We start from the raw sequence: 16,944 nt of genomic DNA, 5'->3' as shown, positions 1-16,944 counted from the left end.
ATTGTATTTATTTATTATTTGTCTATAATTTTATTTTATAAAACTAAATAGAATTATATAATTTTATAGAATTATATAAATCATTTTATATTTTTTATTTTATATTTACTTATATAATTGGTTTTATTTTTATATAATATTTTATTAAATATATATATATACATAAGTTTTAGTTTTGTTATTATTTAGGTAACTATTAAGTTTTAGTTATTTTAGTATTAAAAAATTTGAAAAGCTGACAAACTATCTAAAATAAAGTTTGTTTAAAGTCTGTTATTACATTTTATTTTATTTCTGTTAATGTTTATTCTATTTCAGTAGTGATGAAAAAATGTAAATACAAAATATATAACTATCATTCTAATATGATTTACTGCATTTCTCATTATTTTCAATGTTGAAAGTTAATTTTTATTTTTCATATTTCATGTTATTGTTCAGAAAAGAACAGCAATTATCTGATTTTTATTTTTTTTTTTTGAACAATGTAAAAGCCTTTAATGCATCCTTGCTGAATGAAACAAATTAATTTAAAAATAAAGAAATAAAATAGTAGACCCAAACTTTTGAAGTATGTGGCCACACAGTTTGACTTTTAATAAAGCAAAATCGACAGCATCCACTACAACTCAAGCGTAAAATCTCTGCACTTTTTCCACCCCTGGGAATAAAGGCTTTGTCTTTGACCTCGAACCCTTTGTGTTGGTATGGAAATCCTCGCTGCCCACACAGTGAGGAAAAAGCGATGCTTCAGCATGCCAAGTCTTATCAGTAAAGGTCAAAGCCGCTTCCAGCATGCAAACTCAATATTACATTACAATATTTCATTTGACCAATTCTGCATCAATAACCAACTAATGAAACCCTATTAATAAAACACGCATCCTTGATTATCTCACACTCAGCGCTCCAGGCACCCTCATTTTCTCTAAAAACATTGCAATCATCAAACCCGGCATTAGGAAGTAACATTTAGGTGAGGTAAGTTTCCAAATGCGAAATGGAGCTCATTAAAATTCATACCTGTCGTGAATCAAAATGGAAATGAGAAGGCAAGGCTGGGCTGGGCTCGGAGACAAAGACGCGGCCGTCTTTTTAGAGGCTGAGTAAACATATCGGGACAGTATTAATAGAGTGTTTGGAGAATAATAGACGGTCGTTTAAGAGCTGAGCGTGTGTTATGACGAGAGAGAGAGATATTAAACGCTGCAGTGGCGATTCACAGATAAAGACGACACCCAACAGCTCACATGTGGTTTTATATTAAGGTTGACTAATTGCCCGACTGTGACTCCATTACAATCTGTCACGTCACGCTGGAAGTAAATCACCGCGGCCCCGGGGACGAATCGCAATAGATTTGTGTTTCAGCGGAGCTGTGCATCAGATTCATTATGTTCATAATGCAATTATTAGTGGTGCTTGTGAAGGCACTGATGTGATGAAACCTCTAACCCAGCAAAGCCTGACATATGAAATAACAGTCAGAAATATCTTTTTCTGTTAAACTATTTAGAAGCTTACATTGTTTATTTGTTGAGAATCATATTTGATACATCAGGTTTTATGGCTCATATAATTGTGAAAATATGGATGATAAACAAGCTTAATTTTATTCGGAGACTCAAACCGAGCAAAAATATGCAATTTGGTGCAGATATTTATATGAACAAAAAGTGATGAAATTCTGATGCTTGTAATGTAATTCAATGAGAACTTTATGAAAGATGCTTACTTTTTTTTTTTTTTTTTTTTGCTTAAAATGGGAAAGAAATATGCCATTGAGGTCAGAATAATATATTGTTTTCCTTTCGAATTGCCTAATTGACCGGATTTTTTGCTTTGTTTTAAGCAAAAACAAACTAAATTGTAATACATTTTTCAGACAATTTTCATATCTTAAGTCATTTTGCTCCAAGTAAATGTTTCTTGATTTCACAATGATTTTGTAATGGAAAGCAAGACAAATATAGTTTGTTTTTTGTTTGTTTTTCAGTATAAGATGATATTGAAAAGCTTAGTTTAATGATTCAAACATTTAATGCAAAACAATCCAATGATGATTGAGAGATGAAGAAATAAACTCTCCTCAGAAGATGTGAGATGTTCTGGAGGCTTGTGAAGATCATTCCTCCACTGAGGAACAGTGAAAGTAAAGCTGGGAACAAACCTCCTCAGACGACAGAAGGCATGCTGAAAAACCTGTGTGCAACAGGTTTTTTAGCAAAGTCAAGATCATGCTGATCATTTAGAGGTCTTGCATATCAGATATGACACAGTAGACTTTATTATGGTTAAACTTGCATGCCTAATTCGTCCTACTGATTCCTCAAATCATGTGTTGCTGCTTTACTAAGTGATCAGATGCACCATTTTCTCCCAAATCATATCCGAAAACCAGAAGATCACAGGAGAGTCAGTCAGTAACAACACAAAACACCCTAGCAACCACATAGCAACTAACCACCCTTACTAACAACCCTTACTGCTGAAATACTCCCACAACACATTAGTGCACGGCAGCAAGTTTTGCACAGACAAACATCACTCTTATTTTCTTTAAAAAGTCTGTAAACCATTGCTTTCCCATCACTAAACCCGTTAGAAATACAACTCCAACTAGCAGCTAAAAACGTTGAGTCCTGTCCTGCAGAGCATGAATAAAAGATTCATGACTTTTAAGGTTATAACATCCATGTGCCAATCACAGTCTCCGTAGGGCACATTTAGCAGAGTCTCCAAATCCCAAAGACAAGCACACAAGAACTTTCCAGCAGTGTTTCCAGAGACACACGCGTGTGAGCTGGATCTGAATCAAATCACACAAAAATAAATACGAGCTGGTTAGATTCCATGGCAGATTTACAAAGCCAATCTGCAAAAGTACACATGTAAGAGACATCATTTGTTCTGGTGGCGGTTATGCAAGTTAATCTGAAATGTACATCTGCTGTAAGACTAATAACATAATGTAAATGATCTTCATTCATTCTGACACAGAGATGAAATAAATAAATCAATGCACGGTTTCTGCACCACATTGCTTGCAGAGTTGCCAAGTCTGCAGCTTGTCCATGGATTTGTACTCATTTTAAACTGTTTTTAGAGCACAAATTGATGATTTTGAAAAAGCATACTTTTACTAAAACTGCATGTTATATACATAAATAACCTTAAAAATATGCATAATTATTCTTTGCCAAACAATACTATTACTCATATTGCATATTATGTAAGCAAATACAAGTAAAAATGTGCATTCTGTATGGCAAGGTTTGACAAAGCATACTATTACTTAATATGGATTACATATTATGTAATATTGGTAGAAATATGTATACATTTTGCAAAGTTTGATAATTTGACAATGCATACTAATTTGTTGCACATCATGTAAGTAAAAATAGAAATGATTTTTGCAAGGTTTGATGGTTTGACATATTATTATTGCATGTTTTATAAGTAAAAATATGCTTACAAATTGCAAGTTTTCATGCACTGACAAACAATTTTGACAAATAACAAATAAATATAAGCAAAATTATGCATGCATGCTGTATTAGCATAATATACATACATTCTGCAAGGTTTAATGGTTTGACATGCTATTACTTATACCACATATTATATAAATAAATTAAAATATGCATACATATTGCAAGGTTTGATGGTTTGACATTATATTGTATATTATATAAGTAAATATAAACAAAAAATTGCATATATTTTGCAAGGTTTAACTTACAGTATACCACTTTATTATAGGTAAAATAAAAGTTAAAATATGCATAGGCCTATATGAGTATTTTTTCAGTATTCAGTAAAAAATACATAATTTCTATTCGATAGGCATGTGAATCTTTAGGAAAATGAAAAAAGCAGCACAGTACTGTATGCATTTACATCATCCAAGAAACCCTCTAAAGCTCCCTAAATACTACAAGACATCTAATGATGATGCTGTTGCGTTTTGTTTTCTCACAATGAACTTGAGGGGTTTTGATCTTTACATGTTTAATATTGCTATCTAGCTCTGCAGAAGAAAAAAAGCTGAAATGCATAATACGGACTCTAAGTGGTATAGTTTGAGTTTTGAGCGAGTCTTTGTCATGCAGACCTGGCAACCCTCATTCATTCACTCAACTGCATTCGTGACGATCACACGTCCACAGTTCATCTGAAAGATCAGCAGAACATCAGATCAAAGGTGAAGCCTACAAATCCCATCTGCACTCCTCTGGGAGGCAAAAACAAAATGAGAATAACTGCTATACGCTGTGTTTCTCAATGAAATGACAATACCCTGATCTCTTAAAAACTCTCTGAGCAGGTATCAATAGAATGATTTCAGTAACTGGATGCACCTCAGGAACAAATTCATGGAGAAAAATAAAAAAATGATTATTGATTTCTGTTCTTACAGACATCCAGTCTCTTTAAGGTTTCCCAGAGGTTCTGTTTTTGGGCAAAAACTGCAAGTTCTTTTCAAATCCAAAAGCAGTGAGCCAGCATTTATCGATACCTCGGGAAACCCTTCAAACCCCTCCAATCTGATAAAGGCATACCGCAGTGCAACTGGCAAGACTCCATTAACCAATTAAGAAAAACCACAAACGGGCACCAGAAATATAGGACAGAGCGTGTTAAAACAAATAAAGCAAGCAAGCAGCAATCTCTAACAGTGGTTTCAGTGCATTTGCCGAGAAATCCTTTGAGAGGACATCTCCGAACACCTCAAGAATAGTGCGAATGAAGCTACTCCACGCTGTCACACATCATTATCTCCACAAAGAGGAATACAGCAAATGAGAACAATAGCACACACACACAGAAACTCATTTTGCCTTGAGATTACACTGTCACCTCAAATCTTCTAGGATTTGTTCTGTCAATTATGCAACATTTCCTGCATGGTTTTATTGTTGTTTTCTTAATCACCAATGCTGTTGCAAAAATAAATTAATAAATACATTAAAAAAAAAATAATAATAAATAATGATAGTTTTTTTTTTTTTTGCACTTTTTCCCATTTATTTCACATTAATAGCTCATTATCTGACCCTCTTACACTCACAAACCATAATTTCCATTAAAAATCTAATCATCATCCTCTGGAATGACTTTGCACCTTATTTTAAGTGCAAAAATGTCAATATATTCCAGAACTGTAATGTACTGTATAAACCAAAAAACGTCTAAAAGCTCAAATATACTGTAAACCCAAGTGCTCAGAAATGTTGACCGTGTCATCCACATCCAAAATAATTGGCTGACTTCACATCTGCAAAGCACCTTTTTAAAATGCACACAGTATAAGGTGAACTCAAAAGATAAAAAAAAAAAAACCTAGCTGCCTAAAAATGAGCTCAAATAAACCCTTAAAAGCTTCAAGAGGCTAGTTATCCTTTCAAATCATGTCAATAATTAATCACATTTTATGTGCAATGCAAGAGTATAATAATATAAAAAGATCTGCAACTAACCATCTTTTCAAATGCATTAATGACAAAAAGTGCACTCAAAGGGAATAAAACAGCACTAATATTCAATATTCAATAAATGCAATAAATGTCTTTCAACTAGGAACCTTTAAATATATATATATATAGTATATATATATATATATATATATATATATATATATATATATATATATATATATATATATATATATATATATAAGTATAATCTTATCTATGTAATTCATACCGATTAGTCATCAGTTCTCCAAAACGTGTATTTCACAGCACCTCAGTGATCTCGTCCATAGCAAAGTTAGTTAAGCAAGTTACTCTAGTGATCTAAAGCCATCTATGACAACCCATTTATATGACATTTCCCCTGTATGTACACAAGCCAAAAAGTAGCTCGTGTATTGTGCGCCCGTTGTGATCCGTCAGCACATGAAGTTGAGCTGGATCTGCTGGTCTTACCCATGTTGGCACCAGGAGGCTGGCGGGTCTCTCTAGCAGATCAGGCTGATGTTTGGCGGCTGCGTTCATCTCCCATGCAGCCTCTGGTTCGGTGCACTGAAGTCACACACACTTGGATCTGTCATTTATATCCAGTGATGGCCGGGCATCGTGCTCAGCCTGTTGGGAAGGACGTGGCTCCGGGGTCCAGCATCCAAATGGACCCGCCGGAGACCAGCGGCTCTCTGCGAATCTGAATCTGAGGCGCTCGGTGTTAAAGACACATCCACACAGAGCTGAAGCGATCAGAGAGATGTGCTTATTCCTGCGAGTTGGAAAGAGACGCGTAGCGCTGGAGGATCGGAGCGCAAATGTTGAGCGCGTTTCCTTCTGCTGCCTCAGATATGATGAGCCCTTCAGCTCGCGCTCATTTAACCCATCACTGACTGAACTCTACACACTCAAGTAGGGCTGGCCGAAATATTCACTGCATATCTATGATGCGTAAAGCAACATCGTATGGGTGCATTGCCATTTTCATTTGGTCAAGTTTCCAAAATACGGCTTCATGGCAAGCAACTCTTTCCTTTCATGAAGTTTTATCAGCATCTCTGATATAAACTCGATTTGAGTAGCAAAAGCGTTCGAGTTGGTAACTGATTCATTTCCGCGAATTAATTCAAATTTCAGTGAATTCACTCAGATTCCCGATTTCCATGTGAAAATATCTTCGTAGCTCATCATTTACTTTTGTGCATTGGCTTTTGGTTGAAATATGAAGCAAATACCAACATATCGAAATAAAAAGTGTTCAGCATTTTAGTGATTCAAATATATAATTGTTTATTTAATGTCGTTAGACACTAATTCCATAGAGCAGGGTTATTATAGTTAACTAAAACAAGAACAACAAAACACTTTTTTGTCACCTGAAGAAAAAAAAAAAAAAAACATTTCAAATTTTATTTTATTTCAGCTAGATGCCAAGGCAACATTTCTCCCTTTATTTCTTGATAAAATAACTCAAATTAAAACTGAAATAAAACATGAATAAAAAACAAGACAGACAGACATAAAAAAACTAAGAAAAATGACAAAACACAACTAATTACTAAAACGTTAACTAAAATCAAATTGAAAAGGGAAGGTATAAAAAGGAATTCAGAAATGTAATATTATAATGTTAATGACACTAAAATAACCACACCAAAAATTTTAATTTTTACATAAATAACCTAATATTAATGCAATAATTTTGCCTATTGCAAATACAACATACATGAACAACAAAACTGGGGGCCTGCGTGAATTTAATGGCTAACACGATGGCAGCATGTTTACTGAAAACTAGACAATTTCAAAAGAAATTAGCTGAGCACAAGAAACAAACAAATGCAAAACTGTAGTCATGTAACAAGTATCTTAAGTGCATATTCATTGATCTTTGTGTTGTTATCAACCTAAATATGAACATTTCTCTTGTTTCTCTTAATAATGGTATTGATTTCTTGAATGCCTTTGTAAAATGCACGTAGGACTACACTCACTGCCAGAGGACATATTTAGGAGACTTCCCTTTCAATTTCAGTGCTCACTGGCCAAAATAATGTGCCATTGATCTAATTATTGTTTGCACTGTACTGTTAAAGTCAGCAGCCTCGGGTTCAGGCCGATTACTAGAAATGAGTAATTAAGCACTACCGTTTAATGCAGACTGCCAATAAAAATGAAATTAGCAGCATAGCTTTAGTGCTCAAATTATTGGAGCATCTTTAATCTCTTCTAACTCGAGATTAATATGTTCAGCGTTCATTTGTGATTCCTTGTTAGGAATTCCGGAACAGACGACACCTGTGTACAAAATGCTTTTCTCTTCTTACTGATCTGTAGAGAAATAGTTCAGAAATTTAATAAAGGTATATAATTTAACTATCTATTAAAAACATCAACAACGGACCCTTTTCACAAGACTTTGATGATGCATTTCAACGCGTTTCTTTGACTGAAAGTAGTTAAAACACTTGATGGAAATGCAAATGGGAATGCAAAAAAAAAAAAAAAAAAAAAAAAAAAAAAAAAAAAAAAAGAAAGAAAGAAAGATTAGTAGTACTCTCCCATTAACTGCTCTCGAAGTTTACCCAACTATGACGACTTCCGCTGCTGAGAAACCCGATAATGTGGAAAATGTCTATAGGCTACACTCCAAGGGACGAAAACTTTTATCTATTCAAAGCGCACGCTGCGTTTTTCGAACTCTCGCACGTTCTTTAAAGTCAATGTTTTGAACATTTTCTAAAATCGTTCTTTAAATGATTTCAACATATTTGGCCTAACAGAGATGTTAACTTCACCATTTTCTTAGATTTAAGACTATTATTAACGCGACTGTATATGTTTTTACCTTGAAATGTCAGTTTCAAAATCATTCTGATGGTACATTGACTTCTAATGCTGCAAATATCTTCTATTTCTTTCCAAAAGTCCTTTCTGAGAGTAAGTTTGCTGCGCGGGTACAAAATTGAAAGGGCGGTAATTGATCGGTGCTTTTGCAAAACTGCTTCGTGAAGCTTCAAAACGTTTATGAATCATATGTTTCCAGCTTGTATGGAACTTGCCAAGTCACGTGAATTCAGCAAACGATGCTTCGTACGTCGAACCTTGGTTTCGAAGCATTTCAAATTTATGATTGGCTGCTAGATGGCTTTTATTATGTATGCTAATTTTGATACACACACACACACACACACACACACACACACACACACACACACACACACACACACATATATATATATATATATATATATATATATATATATATATATAATACTAGAATAACAATGATAATTGCTTCTTGACCTTGTTTCATCTTGACCTGTTGTGTTTTGAATGCTTCTGAACACGAAACAATTGACTCAATTGATTCAGAGCTTTGAAGAGCTTTCATCACTTTACAGCAGCAACAAATGCACGTGTACAGCTGCACTATAGTTATTACAGCGACATATTAACGACAGTGAATTCCACTCACTAAACTGCCATAAAAGTTGGAAAAATATCCTTCACAAAACTACATACAGTTTCTTCAAAACATTATCTTTATAGTTATTGTCCTTAAAAGGCATTAGGATCTCTGCACTGTTATTTCCGCACAATGACAGTTCATAATAGCCAGTATGTCAAGCTCAGGGCAAAAGCAGTGTTTTTTTCTTTGAACCGAAATTAAATTTAACAAAAGAGCCCACTCTTATCAAGACAAAATGCTCTTTTAACGGATCTAGACTTTAAGGGTTGCAAGGGACCTAAAGCATAAAAAAGCCACCCACTGCAACAGAGCAATTCACAGTTCTTCATGACGCAAACATTTAATAATAGGCCATCACATAATGTCTGACCTGTCAGCCTTTACTGCCCATTACCAGGTACCCCGAGCGGGTGGCATTTCTTTATCAACCTTAGATGGCTGCTGCGAGCACTGCATGATGGGCTTTCAGTGACTTGTTTTCGGCCTCCTAATGCGATCACACATACAGGGTGGTAAAGAGCATCCGGGCATCGGGCCAAGCTCGCATCCAACAGTGCATCTCCTGTAGAAATCGCTGGTCACCATCGCTTAAACAGTCTTGCTGATAAACATTCATTTCACATGAGCACCTTGGCAGAAGTGCTTCTGAAACACAACGGGGGCAGAGAAACAGAAGGAGGTCACTGGATGGGGAATAAAAGCCGCAGCGCTCTTGTTCTGATGCGCCGAGCTGAATGCAACATGACAAGACACTTAGCTAAGGAGGCGGGAGACACCTTTGCATGCACATGCGAGGCAGTTTTGTTGTTGTTCCATGCGTGTCAGGTTCAGGGTCACTCTGGGGAACAAACTTCACATTTTCAGGGAAAGCTGCATCAACAATTTAGCATCAAAGCCTAATTACTCCCTTCACATTTTCCCCTCGCGCTCCACTAATTAGACCACAATCTCTACATGCACTATATCGTCTTCAACAATTTGCTGGCAACTTGTTTTTTTAACAAACAAATAAATAAATATTAAAAAGAACAGTCCACCTAATTTTTTTTTTTTTTTTCAAATTCTAAAATATTTGTATTTATTATTATTATTATTTTAATCATTGTTTCAATTTTGGTAATTATATTATTAAGCTAATATTATATAAGCATGTTACTGAAGCTTGAATAAAAATTTTCAAAAAGTTAATTGTGACTTTTTATCTCAAGTCTTGTTAGATTAAAAAAAATAAAAAGGCAAAGTTAACAGTTTTTATCCCATGCACGCTAAACTCTATCTATCTATCTATCTATCTATCTATCTATCTATCTATCTATCTATCTATCTATCTATCTATCTATCTATCTATCTATCTATCTATCTATACTGGAGTGAACTAAGCTTTGCTCGTTTGCACCGTGAAATGCACATTTATAAAACAATTTGGTGCAGATTCGACTTGTGCACAGTCTAATTAAGAGATCAGCATCAAAACTGTATTCTCCTGTATCAAAATACACATGCATATATTAATATAAGTGGGTGTGGGGGAAGTAATTGCCTAGAAAGAGAGAGAAAAACAACAACAACAACAAAAACATTAGCTATTGTAGGTGGGTGAAGATGGTGGGCAGGACATGCCAGGAAAGCAATTTCACCTTAAGAACAGCAAAAGTGAAAAGCACTCAGCAGAAACCACTTCTTTAAAGGAATGCAAATCCTGTCGACGACAGCTGGCACTTTCCATGCACAGAGAACAAAACAGAGCTCGAAACTCTTTCGAAAAAAAGTTGGTTTTCTTTTTCAGAAAATGCCAGTGAAAAGAGATGCTGAAACATCTGAATTTAATGTTCATCCACCTCAGGAGGTCAAATCAGACCTGACATCTGACCCATGATATTTACTTGAAGTTAATATTTCGATAATTTAACAACACATTTGCATTTTTTACAGTACTCTGATGTCAGTGACATTTATTGATTTATACATAATCTGAAAGACATCATCACAAGCTTTCCATTGATGTATGGTTTGTTAGGAGGACAATATTTGTCTGAAATACAGCTATTTGAAAATCTGGAATCTGAGGGTGCAAAAAAATCTAAATATTGAGAAAATCATCTTTAAAGTTGTCCAAATGAATTCTTAGCTAGGCATATTACTAATCAAAAAATAAGTTTTGATATATTTACGGTAGAAATTTACAAAATATTTTAATGGAACATGATCTTTACTTAATATCCTAATGATTTTTGGCATAAAAGAAAAATGGATAATTTTGACCCATACAGTGTATTTTTGTCTATTGCTACAAATATACCCCAGAGACTTAACACTGCTTTTGTGCTCCAGGGTCACAAATGAACTTTGAATTTTATATTTTTATGGATATGGTATTTAAGCATTCTTTAAAATGTCTTTAGTAATTTTAGTAAATTATATATATATATATATATATATATATATATATATATATATATATATATATATATATATATATATATATATATATATATATATATATTTAGAATTTTTAGATTTTATATTTGGATATCTATATTTTATCCATGCATATTTTTTGTATGTTTATTCTTATAATTATTATATGAAGTATACAACTTGCTATATATTTTTTAATTGCCTTCAGTATAAGTGCATGTATTTGAAGAATAATGGTTAACTCTTTTAGAAGTACCACAGTAAAATATCCAAGACCAGGTGTTTAATCTATATGTATAAAAGTGTTTTATCCTTGCCTTTTGCTTTTGTGTTTACACTTAGCACTTTTGTATACTGTATGTATGGCCTCCAAAAAAAAAAAAAACATTTGAAGATTATATTTATTTATTTGATTTTTTTGGTGCTATAAATTATTGAATTGTTAAGTCAGCTTTTTTTTTCTTTCTTTAATTTATTACTAGAAAATTCACATGACTTTCCTGTTGAAACAAGCACAGTCCAGCAATCTGCCCACATGAGCTCCAGTAAACATCATAATCTACAAGCCTGTGCTGCTTTTTTTGGAGATGATGGCGGTGAAAACTAGACGCAGGTATCCGCTGATATGATCTAACACAGCGGTCCTGCAATTTCCCAGCGATTTCCTGGAAAATGGATATGTTTTCAGCCACGATGTCTCACGGCAATGAGGGTAAACAAGTAGTTTTGCTACTTGAATATGGTCTAAATGATGTTCCCTCTTTCATTTGCTTGGTTATAGGACATATTTTTCCCCTCTCTCCATTTCTACATGCGGTTTGCGTCGTCCCCTCGAGGTTAAGGCTGGCAAAATGCGGCGAGCGCAGAAACTTATTACTGTTTTTTCCCTCCACATTTTCCTCGGTCACTGAATCTTTCCTCTCCTCCAGCCCTGGCGTTGTCTATTATGTATCAGGGCCAGTTTTGGCCAGAAGCGTGTTTGGAGCTTCTTCTCCAATCCAGCAGCGGTGGGATGGACCTCGGCTTCTCCAAATACTGTTATTTTCAGCATCAGCAGGGGTCGGTTTGTGTTCGACCACCAGTTTTGATTGAGGATCAAAATTTTGTGGCTTGCAGGGAGAAGAGAGAAGGAAGAGAGAAGCTCCAAGGATCTCATTTTTGGACTATAAACAGCCAAATCTCGTGCATTATCTATGGAAACGATGTCCTTTTATGTCTATCATCAAGAGAAGTGACCTCAGGCATGTGACATCATTTGTGCAATTATTAGAAATTATATATGACACATAGTTTATCAAACGGCAGGGTATCATATCCATCATCCTCCATTAGAGTCACAGACAACATCATTACCTTTAATTAAAGAGCAGGAGGCCTTTCGTTAAGTGAAAGGATAGACATAATATTGTCTTTGCAAACTAGAATTATTATATAAGTCAGTGGTTCTCAACCAGCAGGTCGTGACCTTAAACTGACAACTAACTATATAATCATGCACAGTTATGATAGAGAAATAGGCTTATGGGTGATTAAAAACACTTCACTTTTACTGTATACAACCTGTAGCAGAACCTTCTGTGAACCACAGATATTACTGTGTTTGAGAATAAATTGAGAATTATTTGCTGAGAGTTTTCTGAATCCGTCTCATACGGGTTTCTCCTCCCTCTGATGATCATTAAAGCAGGTCTCTCTTTGAAACTAGCGAAGCGGGAAAATAAAGCATGCATGTAGATACTTTCAGGTCATTCCTGGGAAATTGTGCTACTTATGATCAAAGATCAAAAGATAAACCGTTATCATGACAAAACGAGCAATTGGCATTAATATGATGTGAAGGAAAAAAAGGAAAAATGAAATGATTTTGTACCTTTTGCTTGTTCTCCTTGTAGTTTTATGGTCACAGAGCGGTGTTTGTCCTGAAAAACACAAAATTAGGCAAAACCAGTAAAAATGAATGAAGTAAGATACTATAATGAGTGAGTTTATTAAAAATGGATAAAGTATTATACACACACACATATATATATAAATACATATATAACACATATATATACATATATATATATATATATATATATATATATATATATATATATATATATATATATATATATAATAATGCAGTGAGACACTATATGGAGTTTATTGTAAATACACCATGAATATTGATAGAAAGATAGAAAAGTATAATTCAGTGTGTGTGTGTGTGTGTGTGTGTGCATGTGTGTGTGTGTGTGTGTGTGTGTGTGTGCGTGTGCGTGTGCGTGTGTGTGTGTGAAATGACATAACATGAATTCCTTAACAACAACAACAACAACTCAAAATATCTTTTATAAAATAATGAAAAATAACAATTATTTTTGTCTGTACTGTGCTTATTTATTCTTTGTGTCTCTGGCTGGTGTGGTGTGCTGGACGGCCTTGAGCGGGATCAGATCAAGGTCCTGTATGGTTTCTGAAGTTCAGGGATCATTAGACACTAAACTGAAACTACTGGCAACCTGTTCTGCCTTCCAGAGCCCCAGTGCCTGCTGGGATTTAATGGAACAGAGGCAAAAGTTCAGTTAGCTGTGCGGAACAGAGAACATGCTCAGTCTGTTTCTGACACTCCTGACAGCACCAGATACAACTCTGCTTTAAGAAAAACTGCACAAAACAAAAGGTTGATGTTCGGCCATGAGCTGCCTTTATACCTGTGTGTGTGTGTGTGTGTGTGTGTGTGTGTGTGTGTGTGTGTGTGTGTGTGTGTGTGTGTGTGTGTGTGTGTGTGTGTGGCACAAAATAACTGACTTTCTCTAATACATTACAATTCCAAGATGTGAAATTTGAATTTGAGGAAGTAGAATACAAATGGAATGAAAAATAACTGACAATACATTTTCAAGACACACACACACACACACAAAAAATTGCAAATCCAAATTATTTACAATTAATTAATACATAAAACATACTATGTACAGTTAAATATATTGTTATAAAAAAATTATCAAATACTGCAGATTATGGATGTTTATAAATCTGAAAACAATGTGGTGACATTTAAAGTAAAATTAAAATCTGTTTTGATAACCGTTACTTGTTTTGGCACTATTGGATAGTGTGGATGAATATTAAATCTAACCGGGGGGAAAAATGTTTTCTACATTTTAGGGAATGAATAGGCATAATTAGTCAAAATTAATGGTGTAATTATGTTCTGTTGTTGTTTCACTGATTTCCTGTCATTCAAATTCCAGTTCTAAATCCTGTGTGACTAATTTAATCAACTCATGCATTGAAAAAGAGCCAAACTTTAAATTATGAATTTCGCCCAGCCTTGCTTTCACCCACCACTATGTGTTTGTCGATCTAGTATGTTGTGCATACAAATTGATTTAGGTAAAGGCAATAGGCCATGCATTCATATATTTGTTCTTTTGTCTCAGAATGAATGAGTGCTGTGTGTTTCCTAAAGGTCTCCATTTAAAATTGCGGTCTAAAATTGCAGCGCTAAGAAATGGGCAGTTTATCACAGATAAATGCATCTGATGCCCTCGAGCCAAACACAGGTGAGTTTTTCACAGGAGCATCTCACAGAATTTAAAGGGGGCATTTCATTTTATTTTCCCCATAAGGTCCACTTATAATGCTAGCAAAGTGTGTTGCATCAGACTTTTACTTGCAATGCGAAGCATAAAAAGTAATTTCCATTTAGTTAAAGTTTTAGTAATACTCTCTCTTACACACACACACACACACATATAAATACACACACACCCACACACACACACACACACACACACACATATATATATACACACACACGTAAACACAACTTCTTGGGGTTTTCATTTTCTAATAACCCTAACAGAGTTTACTTCTAACTTTATAGCCAAGTCTCTTTTTATTTTCTGTTTTGAAGAAATCTGAAGAAATACAAATCAAAACTCTCTAAAAATCAATTGCAGAGTCCTGCAGTTAAGCAGAAGGTGGTCTTATTGTCTGTGCTGCAATCTTTGTCAAACAAACATTTTCTAATGTACAGCATCTATCACACGTCTCCATTCTGTTTCCATTCTACTTACAGCGTTCATGTGAATTTTAATTTTATATCCTCCCTGCTACAAATCAACTAGAATAGAACAGAACATGCTGCCAGTTTTGAAGCACAAGTTTCAGACTTGATGTCTTTAATGTGTGACTGCTTTAAAGAAGACATTGTTTCATTCCCTTCATAACCCAAAGGAGCGTTCGAGGCAAACACACTGCTGATATGTAATGCAAATTCATTTGAGTGAACTGTACAAAAGTGCCTGTAGCTTCATTTGCTGTAGTTAACTACACCGCAGACACATTGTTATCAATTAATAGCACCCAAAATCAATTAATTAGTTCACCCAAAAATGAAAATTTGTTTAAAATTACTCACCTTCAGTTTATCCAAGATGTAGATGAGTTTGTTTCTTCATCATATTTGTAGAAATGTAGCATTGCATCAGTGTCTCAGCAATGGATGCTCTGAAGTGAATGGGTGCCGTCAGAATGAGAGTCCAAACAGCTGATAAAAACATCACAATATTCCACAAGTAATCCACAGCACTCCAGTCCATCAGTTAACATCTGGAGAAGACAAAAGATGAAACAAATCCATTGTTTTTAACTTTAAACTGTTGCTAAAATATGAGCACATAATCCATAATAAAGATTCATCCAGTAAAAAAGTCCATCTCCTGTTGTCTCTCACATCAAAATCCATCTATATATTTCTTTGTAAACTGTGATTGATCTGTGCAGATTTCTCTCCTGATTTAAATGAAACAACTTTTTAACTCAAGGAAGCATTATTATGGATTATGGACCCCTATTTTAGTTCAAAAAAAAAAAAAAAAAAAAAAGAAAGAAAAAAGGTCTTAATGCTGGATGTGTTTCAGCTTGTGTCTTCTCCAGATGTTAACTGATGGACTGGAGTGCTGTGGATTACTTGTGGATTATTGTGATGTTTTTATCAGCTGTCTGGACTCTCATTCTGACGGCACCCATTCACTGCAGAGCATCCATTTCTGAGACACTGATGCAATGCTACATTTCCCCAAATCTGATGAAGAAACAAACTCATCCTAATCTTGGATGACCTGAGAGTGAGCACATTTTCAGTAAATGTTCTTTTTTTTTAAGTGAACCATTCCTTTAAGGGACTAAAACAAAAAATTTCTGGGCTTGAAATGAAATCTTACAAACTCAGCAAATTAGGCCACGTTGCTGCTACAAGCTGGGAGTTTCTCTCAGAATGTTTTTGGTTATTTTGCATCTTTTCATACCAGATTCGGGCCACTTGGGGATCCTGAATCCGATGCACATCCAATTCACCATGTGACCTCTGTATGAACCGTCGCATTAACATTCACGCATTTCTGCAACATCACACGTTACTTCATCGTTCACAGCCGGAGCACCTATACGCTGGAAAAGAGTAAAAGAAAAGAGATGAAAGCAGCAGCAAAGGAAGTCAGTGGGAGTTGAGAGATTTCATTGATACTTGGGAAAACACTTCAGTTGAAGCAAAACTCTAGGGAACGAAACACAGTTAAGACAAATTAGTTTTGC

At 34.8% G+C, this 16,944-nt stretch overlaps 2 protein-coding genes across 3 annotated transcripts in view; one reads left to right on the top strand and one right to left on the bottom strand.

Moving 5' to 3' along the window:
- Positions 1-6,350, bottom strand: part of LOC109078138 (gamma-2-syntrophin-like) — a 70,350-nt gene extending 64,000 nt beyond the window's left edge. The window contains exon 1 of one of the 2 annotated variants that reach the window (XM_042743159.1): positions 5,934-6,350. In XM_042743159.1, coding sequence (XP_042599093.1) covers positions 5,934-6,002 — 69 coding nt within the window. In that variant the 5' untranslated portion in view covers positions 6,003-6,350. Of the gene's footprint in view, positions 1-1,023; positions 1,452-5,933 lie in introns of those variants that run through there. The other variant, XM_042743160.1, reaches the window with a different exon arrangement.
- The window catches only part of LOC109084950 (1-phosphatidylinositol 4,5-bisphosphate phosphodiesterase beta-4-like), a 347,521-nt gene that overhangs the window by 184,456 nt on the left and 146,121 nt on the right, over positions 1-16,944 (top strand).

The sequence above is a fragment of the Cyprinus carpio genome, chromosome B17, assembly GCF_018340385.1.
Source record: "Cyprinus carpio isolate SPL01 chromosome B17, ASM1834038v1, whole genome shotgun sequence".
NCBI lineage: Eukaryota > Metazoa > Chordata > Actinopteri > Cypriniformes > Cyprinidae > Cyprinus > Cyprinus carpio.
Note: the sequence above shows the minus strand (reverse complement) of the source record. Positions and strands in the feature narration are given on the sequence as shown.